This window comes from Zymoseptoria tritici, chromosome 20, assembly GCF_000219625.1.
Source record: "Zymoseptoria tritici IPO323 chromosome 20, whole genome shotgun sequence".
NCBI lineage: Eukaryota > Fungi > Ascomycota > Dothideomycetes > Mycosphaerellales > Mycosphaerellaceae > Zymoseptoria > Zymoseptoria tritici.
Window position 1 is genome coordinate 249,280 of NC_018199.1, and position 17,546 is coordinate 266,825.

General features: G+C 55.2%; 2 protein-coding genes across 2 annotated transcripts; one reads left to right on the forward strand and one right to left on the reverse strand.

The window, feature by feature from the left end:
- Positions 1-1,298: 1,298 nt before the first annotated feature.
- On the forward strand, positions 1,299-2,895 carry MYCGRDRAFT_98038 (uncharacterized protein; the record flags this gene model as incomplete). Its single annotated transcript, XM_003846881.1, has 5 exons — positions 1,299-1,416; positions 1,858-1,892; positions 2,197-2,259; positions 2,606-2,688; positions 2,787-2,895. 5 exons carry the CDS (start codon positions 1,299-1,301, stop codon positions 2,893-2,895), a joined length of 408 nt encoding a protein of 135 aa, XP_003846929.1.
- Positions 2,896-14,133: 11,238 nt separating this feature from the next.
- On the reverse strand, positions 14,134-14,319 carry MYCGRDRAFT_30949 (uncharacterized protein; the record flags this gene model as incomplete). Its single annotated transcript, XM_003846915.1, has 1 exon — positions 14,134-14,319. A coding segment is annotated over one exon (186 nt), but the record flags the coding sequence as incomplete, so codon positions are not given.
- Between the last annotated feature and the right edge of the window lie 3,227 nt (positions 14,320-17,546).

Sequence of the window (17,546 nt, forward strand, 5' to 3'; positions counted from 1 at the left end):
TCTCGCCGCCCTCCTAACCTCCAGCACTCTTCCCTCGACATGCAATCGCGAGACCCTCGACCTCGATCGACATCTCCCCTAATCCGATCCAATCCAATCCAATCTGAGCGGCTTACACTAGCGCCATCCACACCTCTACCACCAAATCCAAAGCGGCCGATGTCCGTCAACGCCTCAAACTCCAGAAGGAGTTGGTTGGTGGTCAGCGTTCTGCTAGCGCCGCGGCGAGATAGAAGCCGATCTCCCGGAGATGGGTACCCGCGATGGTTTGGTGGTGGTGGTGTTGCCCACCGGAATCGTAGTCGGCGAGACGAGGATGTTGACTGACGGTGATGTTCGTGACGTGTCGCTTACAAAAGGGTCATGGCCGGGTAGGTCACAGATTTGGAAAAATCGCGGGCGTGTGTGATACACCTTCGGCAGGCGTGAATGAAGCTATTGCGTGACACGAGTGTTATCGAGCTGACTTTGCGGAAGGGAACGGCGCCGGCAACGGTGGTCGAACGTCAGGCCGCGGAGGGAGAGGGCGGTAGGTGGAGCTTGGGTCGAGAATGGAGGTGGAGGCAGTACGTCGTATTCGGCTTAGTTACGGCGGTGCCAACCTGAGATCTGCCCGGGGCGTAGAAGCTTGATGGGATGCGATTCACCGGTTCTGCAAAATTCAGAAAATAGCAAGAGCTCGGCGAAGGGGCAGAGGCCTGACTCCGGTGACGGCAGTGAGGAGGATCGAGATGCTAGAGGATTGCGAACATGAACGATGGCAGACACGGCGGACAAATAGTCGGAGCGGCGCAATAATGGTGCGAAGCCCCCCGCGAACATGCTACCTTGCGAGTCTAAACATAATAGTAACGCGGATAAGAGAGAGGCGGACATTCCTGCCGATTAAATTCGCCTCGGAAATTAGAGGAATGGAAGCATCTGAATTGGATTGCTTGCTTGGAAAATGAAATTTGGGAATACGAAGCCTGACTCCGGATAGTCTTGAGTGGAGCTGGCGAGGAGCCTGGAGTTGCACTTAGCCTTGGTAGGAGTGAGTAACTTCCTCTTTTTCCGCAATGCTTGCAGCCTCGCCTGGTGCGGTCGGTGTTTTTTTGGAACCTCCTTTCTTCTTGTCCTTCTTGTCGAGCTGTATGTCATCGAGAGATCCTCCCGGCGTTAGTGATGCGCTTTTGGGTGCCCTGTTCTTGAGCTCCAACGCCGAGACTTCGGGACCCTGGTGTAAAAACCTGCGACGGTGAATGGAATGAGTTATCGGTCTCGACGGTGGCTTTGAAGGAAAAGCGAGGGTATTCGTGATGCCGAGCTATGCTTCGTTTGCGAACGGCTTGGCTGTATTTCGCAAGGGCCTCACAGGACTAAAGGCTGACTTCTGGCGAGTCCTTGTCTACGGCTTACAACTGAAGTGGCAGGGGAGTATGTCGGATCGGAGCGGTAGGTGGAATGTCTGGAACACGAGGTGGCCGCAGTGATCGTGTCGCCGTGATCGTGTCGCCGTGATCGTGTCGCCGTGATCATGATCTCGTTGTGCACCGAGGCCGGTCAGGGTAGTGCAGGCAGCGCAAGGGCAGGACTGATCTCGATCATCTATCTCGTGAAGCTGGAAGTCTCGACCTGGAGCCGGAGTGTTCGAACCCGCTCCAATCTGGACCTTTGACGGCATGAAAGATGGTCATCTCCGGATGAGGGCGTTCGGATTCCAGACATCGTCGGCGATGGTGCCGCAGAATTCACGCACGTGGGCGTAGGTGCTGTGTCGGGTCTCAGTCCCGTCTCTCAGATACTCATCACCACCACGGCACGGCGCAAACTGTGGCGTGACATGACGTGACATGACGTGACGTGATTCTCTTCCAGGTCTTCCAGGCACACGGGAAAGACTCAGCCGTGAAGTAGGTCGGTCTCAGCCAGCCATCGTGGTCGGTCTCCAGAAACGCATTTCATCACCATGAGGGTACATCACATATCAATGCACCATGTTCATTGCCTTCGGCCACATCTTCGCCGTCAACCCCCTCCCGCCCTTTACCTTCTCCATTTTGCGCCCTTCGTTCAACTTCTTCGTCTTCGATAGCATCGTCGTGACGATCCAAATGGCGTCGTCTCGAGAACACCACGTTCGCAGACCCCCATTACCTAAAGGCAAGCCAGCATGCATGTCCAAGTGTCAAGCTCACTCTCTTTTCCTCACCACAGATAATCTGGACGGGCATAACTTTGACCCAGCTCCTCGACCGAAAGCGTCGGGTCATGAGCGCGGTAAGTCTTCGCATTTGCCTCTCAGACAATCTACCCGGACTACGCCCTCCCGACGTTCTTCGAGCTTCCACATACCGCCGCCGCCGCTACCGCCGCCCGGCGTCAACCCTTCTGCCTCGTCCCCGGTACAGAGGGAGGGGGAAGTAAGGGCTAAGGATCGGAAAGTGGCTCGCGGAGCGATTGAGGTGTTGGAGCGATGGCTGGAGGAGAGGTTGGGGTTGAAATGAAGATGCGGTCGCCGTGGTAGGGGATGGACATGGAGGCGTGTGTGATCTATAGCGATGGGAGGAGCCACCTGAATGCCTTGAGACGTCTTCACTGACGGTGAACACCTCACCTGTCTTAGCCTGAGCGAAGCAATTGCCAGGATGGCCGATGCCCGGATGGGAAAGGACAGCCGTGCTTCGAACGGCAAGTGGGTGAACAAGGGTGAGGTCGCGTTTGGCGGATCGGTTGGTCTTAACGATGCGGGCAGCAGGCCACGGATAATTATCGTGTAAGTGCTTCGATGCAAAACCGTAGACCAGTCCAAGGGATCAGCGGATCGATGCTGCCTGCCGCCGTGTTGAGGGTGGAGGCGGTCCAGAGTCCGACTGCCGATATTCACCGAGCGATAGCTTCTTCTCCAAAGAGTGAGTGTATCTATTGTGGACCTTTTCAGGGCAAGCTGGTACGAAGTGTGGACTGGCAGGTCGGCGTGTCGATCTCGGGTGGGTTTTTTCAGCGACCACATCCTCGGCTTGGAGAACGGCTTGGTAAAGAAGCCTAGGCGTTGTCGTCAGATCGTGTAATGGGTGGTGGGTGATGAATGCTGAGCGAGGGTATTGTTGGGAAAGGACTAGGACTAGTGGTTGTACGAACATCAGCGTTCGAACCCTTCTCGATCGTGCTGGTCTGCCGTCGGTCTACGACGAAATAAAAAGTCGTTCCACGTCGGAGGTTCCGCACATCAATCTCCAGGAATGTTACGATCTGCCAATTTCCTCATTGCCATAGGGTGGAGTATCAAAAGGGCCGGCGGACTTCACAGGGGACTGTGCGAGTATCGACGACCGTCAGATCCCCACCTTCGATGCGTTGTCCTTCCTCTTCCCCCACGTCTCTTCCTCCTCATCTCCAAATTGACAATCGGAAGCAGGTCCTCATTCCATTGCCGTCAATTGCACCTCGTATCGGCGGCGTTGGTTGTCAAGCGCGGCTTACATGGTAGCAATCGCGCCGGTTGGAGGCTGCTCTCGACCTGAACCTGCTTGTACTCCATCGCGATTCGGATGGCGCGGGAGGTTTGAGTCGGGACTGATTCGGAACGAGCATGTTGAATTCGCTGTGGCGGCGTAGGGAAGGTCGCAGGTGTGAGCTTTGACAGCTTGGTCGTCAAACCCTTCTCTTTCTTGCTCTCGGTGATCGAGGCGGGTCTGCGTTGTGTAGGTTTTAGATTTCTCGGAGGAGGAGCCTGAAGTTCCGGGCGACGGGAGGGGGATTCGAGGTTCGCAAAATGTGGCGAACGAGACGTTTGAGCACGAGGTGCGCGACGTGAGGGTAGCCTGGAAGATTGCGAGTCTGGTTGAAGTCGCCGTGTAGTATGTCTCGAGCGCTGACTGGAAAGATCTGCTGTCGAAGCAGGGGTCGTCGAGTAGTACTTCACCATCTTCTGTAAAGAATATGTAATCGTGTATTAGGTATGAGTTTGCACTGTTGCCTCTGGCTTCGTTTCCAACACCACAGCTCCGGCATAAACATCAAAAGACAACTGCTTGCCTTCTTCTCACCTCTCCCGTTTTTTTCTCTTCCGTCTCTCTACCCCTGGCAGACCGACAAAAGCAATACCGTACGACGTCTCCGCCTGAAAGCTTAACACAGGCCTGAAGCGAATCGAGGAGATCGAGCGAGAGATTTCCGCCGAAATCATCACTGCGAAGAAGAAGTCTCCGCCGCTCGGGATACTCTCGCGCAAGCCACCGCCAAACTCTCCCAAAGTCAAGAGAACGCCGCGCCAGGTGTCTCGAGGTCATGTCCGTTGATCACTGCTGAAGGCCGACAAATGCCTGTTGGCGTGGCCGGAAATCGAACCACGTCAGACGTTGCCGAATTGTCGAACTTGGAGGGCTCGATGCATGAAGCAATCTTTGCACAGGTGGAGTCTCTAATTGCTTGTGGTGTGGATTTGCTTGTGGTGTGGATAAGTCCGAAAAGAACAGAATGTGCTTCGCCGCCTTTTTCGGTGCCATGCGTCCCACGATCGACTAGCGTAGCGTCTCGAGATCGTCCGACATGTAGCTGTCGATCAGATCGTTCTCCGCCTGCGTCTGTCGCAGGTGCTGTGAGGTGTCACTACTCTTGCTTTTGACGGCAACACTTGGAGACAGTGTCACGTCCTCAATGTTTTCCTCTTCGCCTTGTGTAATCCGGATAGGATGCAATACTGGCGGTGTCGTAGTCATCCGTAGAGATCTCTGTTATGTCGTCGAGCATGTTATATTGGGAGTCGGCGAATGTCTCGCGGTTGTCCATCCATCCTGGCTCTAGCTCCGAGAGTGCTGACAGTGGCAGGTAGTGTAACGGTGATGGGTGGTGGTGAGACTGACGGCAGGTGAGCTCTGTAAGGTCGGGAATGGAGCCGTCGTTATCCGTGACGGAATAGCTGAGGTCGATTTGGCTGGACGACCGTGGTGAGTTGGTGACAGCGATGGCCGGCGTTGGTGACAGCTTGAGAAGGCTGTGGCGGATGCGACCGAGTAAGGGTCAGATCTGACTGTCGCTAGAATGGGAAGGTGAAGATGGTGAATCCTGCTCGGAGGAGGCGTCAGCGTCAGCCAAAAGTCACGCTGCGACTCGGATTCTTTCCTTCTGCCAACAACTCTCCCAAAAGCACACACTTGGCCAGATCTCTTTGTCCAGCGCCTTGAGATGTCTTCTTCAATGCGATAAGATATCACGACTTTGCCCGGAGTGCTCGACACCTTGAAGAACCACACCAAAGGAATGCTTCCGATGATGGACATCCGTAAGAAGCTGGTTCGTCTAAACCCGCGTGCAGCCTTCGCTGTCCACAACCGAGAAGCGTGTGGGCAAGGATGCCGAGCGCATGTACTCCCTCGACATGCCAGGCTTCTGCAAGGCCTTCCTTCTCGACTGATAACCTCGCCGACAAGATGTTCACCGGCCTTGGTGAGCTGGTGGACGAGCCAGAGCAGACCTGGCAGGGCAATGTATGGCACGCGTGCTTCCGAGTTACGTCTGGAGAGTTCGCCTTCCATGTCGCCGGCTTGCAGTGCCCGCAGCCTCCCAAACAGCGCTAGCACCTGCACCACTCGCAACTGATTCGCGAACACTCCTTCGGCACCAGCTTGTTCGGCATCGTCCTCTTCCGCATCGTCCTCCGTCTCCCTGCGCTTCTTGGAGCCGCACGCCTACGCTCGGTTTGCAGCGGCGAAGAAAGCGGGGGAGTATCTCGACGTCTTCGAAGGAGTGCTGGCTGGCGCATTATACGAGGCGGAAGGTCGGGAAGGAGGAGCTTGCGTGGAGAGTGGCACAGGATGAGTTCGCTGCGGTTTGTGGCGATATAGGAGGCCATTGGTGCGCTGCTCGCTGGGCAGGCGGTGCGATCGTGCCGCAGATGAGGCAGGACTGAGAAATAGAGGTCGAGTCGGCGTTGGTAAGTGGGAGGACATGTTGCTCGGGTGGTATAGCAGAGGGAGGACAATAGCAGTGGCTCTAGAATTTTTGTCGTCGACGCATCCGACTGACCGACTCGAATGTTTCGATGCTGGCGCCGTGACCTTTGGTCGTGTCTGTGAACTTCCTGGTCTGGCAATTGCCTCGTCAGTCGGGTAATATCTTTGGACTTTCCCGCATCCTCTCCACATACCTGCCTCTCAAGGCGTAATTACTGTTATAGTCTCCTTCATCTTGCTGAAGCCCTTATTCTGCTGCTTTCGAGGAACTGTACTTCTGCTCGTACCGAGAGGTCTCCTTCTTCCGGGCGGTGATCTGCCTTTGGCATCGGTGTTGCCGTTGTCTTCACCGGACGTAGAAATCCACGTTGCAGTACATCGTGCTTTGCAGTACACAAGGTTATGCTGCTTTCCGTCGTCCGCCTCTTGTTGTCGAGCAAAGCTGAATGCTTGCTTGCTGCGCTCTGCCTCCTCTACCTTCACACCTGCCCTGCCGCGCGTACCGTACAGGCCAGCATTCTGCTACGCCTCATTGCCATACTCCAGATTGTCCTGCGGGCGGTGAAACTCGAAATCGAACGAATCGTACGGTAGCTCGGGAAACGCATTGAGGACGGGACGTCTCGTCGGCGCTCGGACGGAGGTGTCGATGGAGTCGGTGGAGGTTGATGTCAAACAAACAGTAATGCGGAGTCGATCGTTGGAGGTTTTTGAGTGGGAGGTATATGTGTAGTGTAACAGGATTTCTGTAATCTCAACTTCCATTGACCTCGATGGCTGTGACTTCATCGTGCCTGAGGCCGAAAAACATATGACGGCATTCCTCATGATCGTCAAGACGTCTTGGACGTCCTCGGAGCGACACCTCCCACCGTCACCTCCACCTCCGCGAGCACCGCTGCGACATGGTCCCCACGCATTCACAGCCACAACCACTTGCCACTTGCGATGAGCGACATGGGATGAGCGACTTGGGATGAACGACAGCTTGCGGTCTCGCATCGTTCGCGGCGAGCAAAGTTCCTCAACCAACACTCGAGGTCATGCGAATGGATCTAACGATCATGGTGGCGAACTACTGCGCCGAAAGCAGTGCGAAACACGGCCAGAGGAGAAGCTCTTGGCGGTGGTGCCGGTGAAGTAGAATGTAGGCTGGAGGAAGGTCGGAGGGTGAGAGCAGCAGCACGCGGTGGATCTGCTCGTTCGGTATGTTTGGCTACGTTGTCAAGCGATGTGTCGAGGTTAACGTCTCCGAAGGGAGGAGCAGAGCCAGACATCTTGGGTGTGCTGGGCCACGGGACGAGGAGGGAGACCTGGAAGATAGTGGAAACATGCAGCCTCAGTCGCTTTGTTCGGACTGACGACTGCACTGCTTCACTCGCGGACTAGATGCTTGGACTGCTTGTTCTGGCTGTACTTCCGCTCTGGCTTCTCATACGGTCTGACAGCTGGCCTCACTGTTGTAGCAGCTTGGAAATTTTGTTCCCGAGCTGCCGGCGAGCATGAAATCAATACCGCTGTTTGAAGCTGATTGTTCTTGGAGGAACAGAACGTTGAGATCACGGTTATTTAGCATCCAACGCCGAACTCCATCCATCGCGCTGCTGCTACTTACTGCTGCACGCACTCAACATCACTGGACAAGCGACAAGTAGCACACTTCCCACCACTCAAGCCTCTGTCAAAGGTGGCGGCTCCGGCGACCATATCATCTCCCTGGCGTAGGTGCCCTCAACCGGCGCCGAAAAAGCCGATGACCAGCCAGATGGTGTACGAGGCGGCGGCGAAGGTGACATTGTCTTCATTCAGCATCATTTCATTGACCGTCAAGAACAACTCCACCTCCTGTAGTATGTTGCAATGCGGGTCGCAATGCGGGTCGCAATGCGGGTCGTCAACACCGGATCTGCGGCGCCTTCACCGCCAATGGGGAATGTACATTTTCGTCGACCAGCAGCTCTGTGACTGCATGGAAGAGCAATGTTCCCGCTGCGATTGGTTTCGATCCTCACATCGTCGACGAAGGGTGTCGACGCATATCCTCGGGCAGGAGCCATCAACGATCAGGTCGCAGCGATCAACACCCTATTGTGGACTCGATATCCGGAGGGTGTCTCCTTCTCCATACTCCCAGGGCACAACCGCACCCTCTTCTACTGCACACAACGAACCTGGGCCCTCTCACTCTCCCTCAACTGGACACCTTGCATAGCTGCACATCCGGAGCCAAGGTTTTCTTTCCCTTCTGCAACTCTGCGTCAAGATGCCTACAGAGACCATTATAACCTGGAAGCAAACTCTGGCGATTGCGCACTTGATAGTCACGGACACCCACTCCCGAGACTATCTGACGGCTGCCGAGAATCACCATGCGGTCAAGGACCACGGCTTCTCCACCTTCTCCGACATGGTACTACTATTTCTACGACTCACCAGCTCCACCTGCACACGACAATCTTGCCTAAGACCCACGCTCCGCTCACGCGACCCGGGAAAGTCAAGCTTTCGAAGCCGATACCCAAAGACGACACCAAAACTACGTTAACCGGCGATCCGCCAGCGAGCAAAGTCTCAGGTTCAGGTACGCAGGGAAACGAGGGCACTCTGGGACCGACAGCTGCGTCTACTAATGATTCAGCTGCAACCAGGTCTCCGGGAACGCACGAGAAGCAAGTCACAGCAAACCGGCTGCGTCTACCGGCGATCTGCCAGCGAGCGAAGTCTCAAGTACATGGGAAAGCAAGGGCACTCCGGGACTAATAGCTACGTCTACTAAGATTTCAACGGCGAGCAAGTCTCCAGGAGCGACAAAACACTGGCCACGGCAGAACCGCCTACTACGTCTACCGACGATCCGCCACCGAGCAAAGTCTCAAGTACACAGCAGAAGGAGAGCCTGCTCGAACCGACAGCTACGTCTACCGAGGTTTCCCACCGCCAGCGGTCCTCCGAGGACCGATCAGTCGAACAAGGGCAAACCAAAATCTACACCTATAAGGGGTCACCCTGGGAGCACAGATCCAACAGCGCTCGGAAAACCACGCACGACTGAACTGCGAGCTACGTCTACCAAGGCTTCCGCAGGAAGCTCGCGGTCCGGGCAACTTGAGCAGCAAAGCACAGCTGCTTCAGAGCGCCTTCTCGGCAGCAGCATCTTGTGTAGGAGCGGCGAGAACTCTTTGGACAACTCCTTCTTCTCCGCTCAGCTGCGAATCATCTTGCCGAGGACGGTGCCATTCTGCTGCTTCCAGTCGACCACGTTTGAGCAACCACTACGGCTGCACTCAATTGACGCAACTTACGGAAGCTCGGAGCCGAAACGAGCCGAGTCCTCGTCCCATGATCAGACCGCAGATCGACACGACTATATTCTTCGACAAACCCCACTCACCTCCAGAATTAGTCACCGGGATCATCGAACTGTGTACTGTGCCAAGCAGGGTCAACGCGCTCCAGTACTGCATGACCGCCTTGCCGTGCATGTGTCTTTGCCGTAGTGGACTCATCAACTGCAACAATTATCGGACGGCCTGTGATGCTGAATACGGACACTGGAAGGCGACGCCTTTGCCGAGCTGAGGTGTGCTCTTTGCGGTCGCAATTGCAGAAGCTGCGGCGCAGGAGTACGCGTTACCGACTTGCGAGCACATGTAGCTCTGGTAACCGACCTCCCTGTCAGAGCAGAGCTTACAGTGTACGAAGTTGAGGAGGTAAAGAGGAGAAGCAGGCGGCCCTGAACCTCGACTATAGCACTTTCGAAGACCTCGATGTCGACGAATCCGCCCAGCTGTCCAGCAAGGGTGGCTACCATGTGGATGACGAGGAAGGCAATGTGGAGAAGTAAGTGCCGGCATCGGGAAGACGCTATATTACCGACAACTCTTCTCCCTTCACCTGCTAGATTGCCTGCTCACGCGTCAACGGTTGTGCCAGCCTCTTCACATCGGCCACAAGATCACAAGCGGATACGTGCTGCCCAAGTCAGCTCCTCAGCCCAAACCGTTCATATTTGACGGGCCGGAGTCCCTCCACTCCTTGGCGTGAAGCTTTGTTTTGCTAGGACGTCGGAGTCTGCATTACCTACTGCATACTCTGCTAGTCTGACTTGGGATCTGGCCAAGGTTTCGTTCGTGTCTCCGAGATTTCTTCGAAGCTGGAAAGTTTTCGGATGGCCTTCCTTCACAGCTCGGAGATGTTGCTCTGGGCCGGTTCTGCCTCCTGCGGTCCTCTACCGCCTGCCTCCACTTCCCCTGGCCAAGGCTTGCTCCAGGCCATCGAGCTCATTTTGAAGCCGAGATCCTTCGTTCGCCATTGCATACATTCGATCGAATCACTCTCTATGCGCTGCAGTCGTGTCTCGAGTCTCTGTCCGAGTTTCTCCTCCGACTACGATCCTGCGATCTACGATGCTATGGCCAGATGGCGACTGTGATCGATGGCCTTAGCAATGCCTCGTCGCGCGGAATCAACGAGAGAGTCGTGGCGATAGAGCTGAAGATGGATGAGCAAGACGAGGCATCCAAAAGTCTTCGCGAAGATCGCGGCGAGAACTACGAATACCTGCCCTGTTGTCAACCCGCTCGGTACCGACATTATTTGGGGAAATCAAGTGTGCTTCGGTTCTTCTCTTCTGTGCTCCCGATCACGCTTGGCATTCCCGACTTTCGGTAGGAAGCCTAGAACTGTATCTTCGCTCACAACGACTACCAAATTCTCAGTTCCGATTCACATGCACCGCTTCGATCCAACGATGATCGTCTCGGTAATTGTCTTGCAGGCCAACCCTGCACAACAAGTCAAAGTCGTGAAGGCCCGGATCATGACCTCAATCTGCATATCCCTTGCGTTATGTCCCACGAAAGGGTCTTGTAAACACTGCAACCTATTCCCACCTCGATCACATCCAAAAGCCAATCCGGACGAAGTCTCCACACTACTTAGCTACGAACCGTGCACAGTAGTACCAAAGACTCTCAATTGCGAATTATCGGTCTCCGCCAAATTCCACGGTCCTATAACCCCAGATTCACCGCGTCCCTCATAGCGACTCCGGCATCGATGGCAAATGACGATGGGCCTCAGTCTACTGCGCCAGTACCCCTCTCGCCAGCGATAGCGGCGGCTCCACGACAGTACGGGTACGGTCGCGTGGTTTCACCAGTCCACAGAAAAGATCGTGGAGCTCCGCCACCTCGTGCCGAACCAGAAGTCAGCGCGGCTCTGGCAGAGTCTCTACAACGTTCATTAGACGCCGCAGACTCATCAAATCGAAAAGACCCATCCGCCGAACATGGCGCCAGTCCGGAAGATAGCTCTCTATACGACCGACGGAATTCGCAGACGAATAAAGATGTCAACAGCGTTAACGTAGACGGCACACAAGGACGCAGAGGTAAACGCAAGCCCACTCCCCGATCCAAGGACGGCTGCTGCACTTGCCGCGGGAGGAGAAGGGGTTGTGATAAGACCAAACCCACCTGCAACTATTGTTAAAGGATGGGTAGACGTTGCATATACCTAACTACACCACCCCAGGAGATTAGTCCGTTACAAAATGCACACAACAATACACCGCCTGTCGCATTTTCCTATGGATTCGATCAAAACATCAGCACTACATCTCGACTGGCCAGCAACCATGCATACAATTCCTCTTCAACACTTTCATATCCTGCTCATTCAAAGATGCCACGACATACCGCCTGCGACCTCCGTCCCCCCCACTATGCCGACCGGAGTCCTACTCAACCTGCCTATTACTCGAATGCTCCGGCCAATATTGCGGCACCTCTGACGACAACCTATGTCCAACCTGTAGACTACTGCAAACCAGCCTATATACCGGTCTCAACAGCTCTGCCGGCAGCCGACAGTGCAGTTCGCCTACCTCGTACCACCAATCCAGATCAGCTCCTACTCCGCGCGTTGGATCGCAAATTCTTCCTCGCGGACACGTCGCATTTGTTTGGAGCAAAATCTGGAGGACCACTCTTCTCGCGGGATGCATCCTGGGGAGCTTGATTAGACAAGGACCTCCTGTGCCTGGAGATCAGTTTGTGCAGATCATTTCAGCTCGGGTATCGGATCCGTCGGATGGACACACAGCGGCAGCAACTACAACGCTGCGGGCAAGCCGTGGCCGGTGGAGTATTCATTCCTGCGTCGCTCCACCGCCCACATGAAACCCCGGAGCTACGGGCAAACCGTGGCCGATTGGATATCTGCGCGTCGCTCCACGCCTACATGAATACATTTCACGTCAGTTGCTATTGATCTGGGCTGGAGCATTCTATTCAGAATTCTGTGCTAACTGCTGCAGCCTCGTCCTCAGACTTGACGGTCTGTTCGGTCTCTTCGCCATCCTCTTCAGGTAATGGTGTGTCTTGGCATGACTTGTCCAGAACTACCTTGTAACGTCTCAAAGGATTATTGCACAGTACCGAGACCAGAGCCGTCACTCCACCACTCCACTACTACCTCCTCCTCCTCCTCCTCCTCCTCCTCTATCCGCCGAATTCTCCGCCGAGGAAGAAGCGGTTGTGTCCCCCTCCGCCGACGAGGACACCGATCAAGACTTGTCTAGCAATCCCGAAGTCGACCGCCCAGTCTCTCCTTTCCAACGAGCATTAGTCCATCAAGACCGCGCCTCCCACCTCAAATGCACCCCCTCTCGAAACCTCGACGGCCCAACTTATCGCCAACGTCGCCCACGACACGTCTTACATTATCGCCGGTATGATAGCCAAAGTCCAAGCCGCCTTTGCGGCTGCGAGGGCTGGAAGGTAGATCCAGACTCGGAAGTTGTCCCTCGATGTGCGTAAGATAGTGGTGCATGACGGCGGTGAAGCCAGCTTGGAAGATGGCGTCTGTACCTAAGTGTGTCTGCTACTGTAGGTTAATTCTAGGTTGTCTTGCTTATGTATACGCTCGATTTGCGTCTGTGGTATTCGGCTTCTTCTCACGCACCGCTGCGAGCTTCTCCTCGAAGGCTGTGGGTTGTAACCGGGAATGGCGACTTCCAAAAGGCTCCTCGGGCTTGTCCTAAAGCACAACGGCGACACTACTCCTCCTCCGCGGGTCCACATTCTTATCTTCTTTATCGTATTCTAGCTAGGTAGCTGTCCGTACGTGTCGCATCCCCACGCCTCGACTCTAACGTTACGCTACGCTTGCGGCTCGCCTAGACCTACTCTGGCCGAGGTCATCCCTACCAGTCTCCCTCTCCTGTCTCGACACCCCTCAAACCCTTTCTCGAACCCCAGTCCCCGCCGACGGAGCAGGACTTCGGCAGGCAATACATTGCCACATCCATGTTGAAAAAAGGGACAAGCCTTGAGGAGGAGCCAAGCCCAGACCGCCGCGATTGCAAGGAACGCAGCGGACACGACAACGACCCGCGCACCCACTTCCACTCCTGCCTACCCCTTCATCGACTGCACCCAAGCGGAACTCTTCGCCGTGCAGGACCACGTCCGCCAGCATAGCGGTCGTCCACGCTTCAAGGCGCTGCATCGCACTATGCCGCCCGCGCCCGCCGTCCTCGCGTGTATCGCGCCGAGGGGAGGTTGAAGTAGAGGCACTGGAGGCGGTTGGCGAAGGCGTTGGAGGAGGAGGAGGAGGAGGGGGCGGGGGAGGAGGATTAAGATGGGAGGTGTGGGGAGGGTCGTGGAGGGGTTGTGCGAGGTGAAGGGAGGACACAGATTAATATCGTAGAAGGGGAGGTCGGGAGGGATGACTACCTGTTAACAACGGGACCGAGACTTGATGTGTATGTGCACTGCCAGAAGCAACAAGCGCACGCGAGCACACGCGGGCGACCAGGCTGACTGGGGAGAATTGGCGGGATCGCGTTGGTGGTTTGGTGGGCGGGAGAGGGCACATGAGAGAGGTGTTCCTCGTGGGCGTAACAGGGAGGATGCTAGTGGACGAGAATGAAGGCGCTGGTGATGAAAGACCGAAGTCGAGACGGGAATTTGATATTGGTTGGGGATTTGCATCTGCATCGCTGGACTGGAAGGGGTTACGAAAGCCGCTCAAGGCATAGCGGCGTCGAACGGGGTCCCTGAAAGAAAGGCCATGTCCTGTTGAGGGCGTGACCGGTGAAGAGACGGCGAAAGGACGAAAGATTTCCTCTGGCATCTGCCTGCGGCGAGATTCGCAGGACATCATCAGCACCCAGCAACGACACCTTCCGGTCGTCGTGATGCTCTTGAAGTGGAATAGAGTGATGATAATGCTCTTGAAGTGGAATAGAGTGATGATGATGCTCTTGAAACGGAATGAAGCGATGATGATGCTCTTGAAGCGGAATAGAGTGATGATGATGCTCTTGAAACGGAATGGAGTGATGATGATGCTCTTGAAACGGAATGGAGTGATGATGATGCTCTTGAAGCGAAATGAAGCGATGATGAGAGTCCGACGACAATCCGCGCAGGTGTTTGTTGGACGACTGACTCCCATTGAGCTCAGTCATCTGTCGACCGTATCTCAATCGCACCGAAGCCGTGACCGTCCCAGAAGCGAAGCATCCCGTCCTTCTTGCTGTATCTCGATATCCATCACAATCATCTCATCCTCCTCCTCACAATCAATCACTCGAAGCCCAGCTCTTGCAATGTTCGGCCGAGTGCATTCGTTCGATGCTTGCGCTGATCAGGCGGGATTTCGTCCGGTGTGGGGAGGAGAAAGGGTGAAGAACATGAAGAACACGGAGGTCGGTGGAGTGAATACCATTTGCAGACGAGGGAAAGCGGGGTGGAGCCTGAGGCACGAAGCGGGGGTGAAGGGTCGATTCAGGTCACCCCCGCGGACCAATCTTCATGTCCAACCTCACCTCAACTCGCAACCCTTCGGTCCCGCGTTGGTCCAATGTCTGCCCTCACTCAGGACATGAGCGGAAGACGGATGCGGATGCAACTTTCGCTGTGCTCGCGTCGTGAGACCGACCTTGCTCTTCCTCTGGTATAAGCGACACAGACTTCACGCAGAGAAAGGAGACGGCGCCACCGCACGGTCAGGTTGCCAGCGCAGCAGATGCGTGATTCAAAACCCTCAACGATGAGGCATACAAACTATCACAGAAGCTGGCAGCGACCAAGCAATTCGCAGAGAGACTCGCCGTGCAGCGCTACAGGAAGGAGCGCGATGCCGAGAAGCTGACGGTCGAGGATCTACAGCGTGGAACCACAGGAACTAACAACGGCGGCGATCTCCCCGCTACAGCGCATCAAGCACCAGCACGAGCACACGAAGGTCCACAACCACATCAAACTCGAGAGTCCACCCGCGCACGAAAGTCCTCTACGAGGCACACGCACGCGCACGCGCACACGGAATCTCTTCAAGGCCCCGAAGCCGTTCTCAGGACAGGGAAAGAGCAGTGATGAAGACGAGCGCATTGCATCTCGAGGCTGAAAGACGAGGTTGAGGGTGCGTGTGGTACGTGTGCGGACCGAAGTTTCGGTGGGCGGACTGCACGGTGTGCGGCTACTACGTGTGCAAGCGCATACCTGGAACACGAGGAGCCACGCTGCCACGTCCACCCTCTCGTTGACAACACCACTGGCACGGCATAGGGGCGTCTTATTTCTGACAGATTCAGTGACGTCGCTGCCGTCTTCGCCGCAATGGGACGACTCTTGAGGTCACGACTTCCTTCGACGGAAGATGAAGAGCGAGTTTCAGGCGTGACAACAGCGCGAGATTGGGGACTTCAGCGGTTTCGACGCCGTCTTCAACGCCTACCTTGCTTACCTTCCCTCCCTTGACTCGGATAGCCGGAAGCAGGAGGAACTGCAGGACAAGCTGAATGCCAATCCTTCACGAAGGATGCGGATGAAGGGGCTACGTAGGAGATAGCAGGCGGCTATCCGGACAAAGATTCGAGTACAAATCACGATCACGATCACAATCAAAATCAAAATCATAACTCCTCTTCACCACAAGCAGTCACCATAAGTACCATTCCTGATCCGAGTGCGTGTGCTAGCAGCCAAGCCTCGTCTTCTCAAGGTACCGTCTTTCCCATCATCGAATGCACCGCTGCCAGCTCTGGCGTTTCAACAAGAGACTGCTGACAGTGACCCTGTGTCTTCTCAGCTTTCAGCTTCGCCTACGATCAAAACCCTTCGCTCCTGGCGCTGCCGAATCTGCCACTGACAAGGAGACTGAAGGCAACGAAGCTTCTCTCAGGTGACATCTTCGTCCATTACCAAACCCACCGCCAGCGGCCCTGCCGACCACAAGCATACTGCTGGCGAGGACAGCTCTCCTCTTGCCACTTCTGCCGCCCGCATGCACAACACTCTCAGCGCACCAACCCCGCCTTTGGCAACGACAAGGACGTTTCCAACGAGATCAACTTGCTTTAGCCTACTTCTGCCACTCTTATTCATGACACTCTCACCAGCAAGACCACCTCTGGTAACGACAAGAAGACGGCTGATGAAAGACCACTTCTCTACAACCTGCTTCCGACGCTCCGAAATTCCTCGTCACCCACTACACGCACGACAGTCATCAAGCGCAACACGCATACCCTACAGCTCCAACGCCATTAGGGTAGTCGATCGACGGCCAGCAGGTTCCAATCTCAAGCAGCAATGCACCGTCATCTAACTGAGCTATGAAGCCGGCCTCCTCATCAAAATCGTCACTTTCACCTCGGGAGACAAGCCCATGCTCTCCTGAGCAGCTGCATGCGGCAAAATCGAAGGTTCACAGCGAGAAGTCGGTGTTACATTCGAATTGCCAGGGCTGCTTTACAGAATAGGTGTACTCGATGGTCGCAGGCTGTGCACTGCCCCGTCGTACTGCAGTTTGTCGTGCGGTCGGTGCTTAATAAGTTGTTAGCTGCGTAGGGAACCCGGCGGCTTGGTTGCTGCTACATACGAGCCGTGTGGCGCAGGTGGAGAAAGAAGGTGGAACAAGCGGTGGAAGAGTTGGAAAGTTGGTCGGAAATGCAACGGCCTTTGTGTGTGCGTGAATTGTGTCGAAAAAAAGACCATGACTAACTCGACTTTCCCTTTCTGTTCTCGGAGAAAGGGGCAGGCAAGTGGTGTCACTCGTGTTGCAAAGCAACTAGACGAATTCACCGCACAAGGCGGGCGGTGGAAAAGGAACATTACGAGTACACTCATGTACTTACTTATCTCAGCACTTTCGTGAGGTTTGTTACAAGTTGCGTCGATCAATCATGTGCAGCTTGAGTGTGTTGATGCCTACCTATTCGTCTAGCTTATTTACCCACCAGGAGACCACCGCATGGACTTCAAGAAATCTCCGCGTCAACCGCTATCCCTCATGAACCCACCTTTGCGATTTCTGCACAACTCCTCCCCAACACCAACCGGGCGATGTTCGCAACGCACATGCGCAAGCGGTTCCCTTAGGTATCCAGGACTTAAGGATGTCCAAGACGGAACAGAGTAAGACTTCAAAGGGAGAGAGGGGTGACAGGTCTTCGTCGGTTTTCCCCGTGGCGAAAGATGACAATAGTCGATCGGTCTGGCGATGCTAAGGACTGACACGTCGGACGGGTACGGATACGCAAGAGGAAGGGGAAATGGAAAATGACGGAGAGAAGAGAAATGAGAGATAGTCCACCCTTGC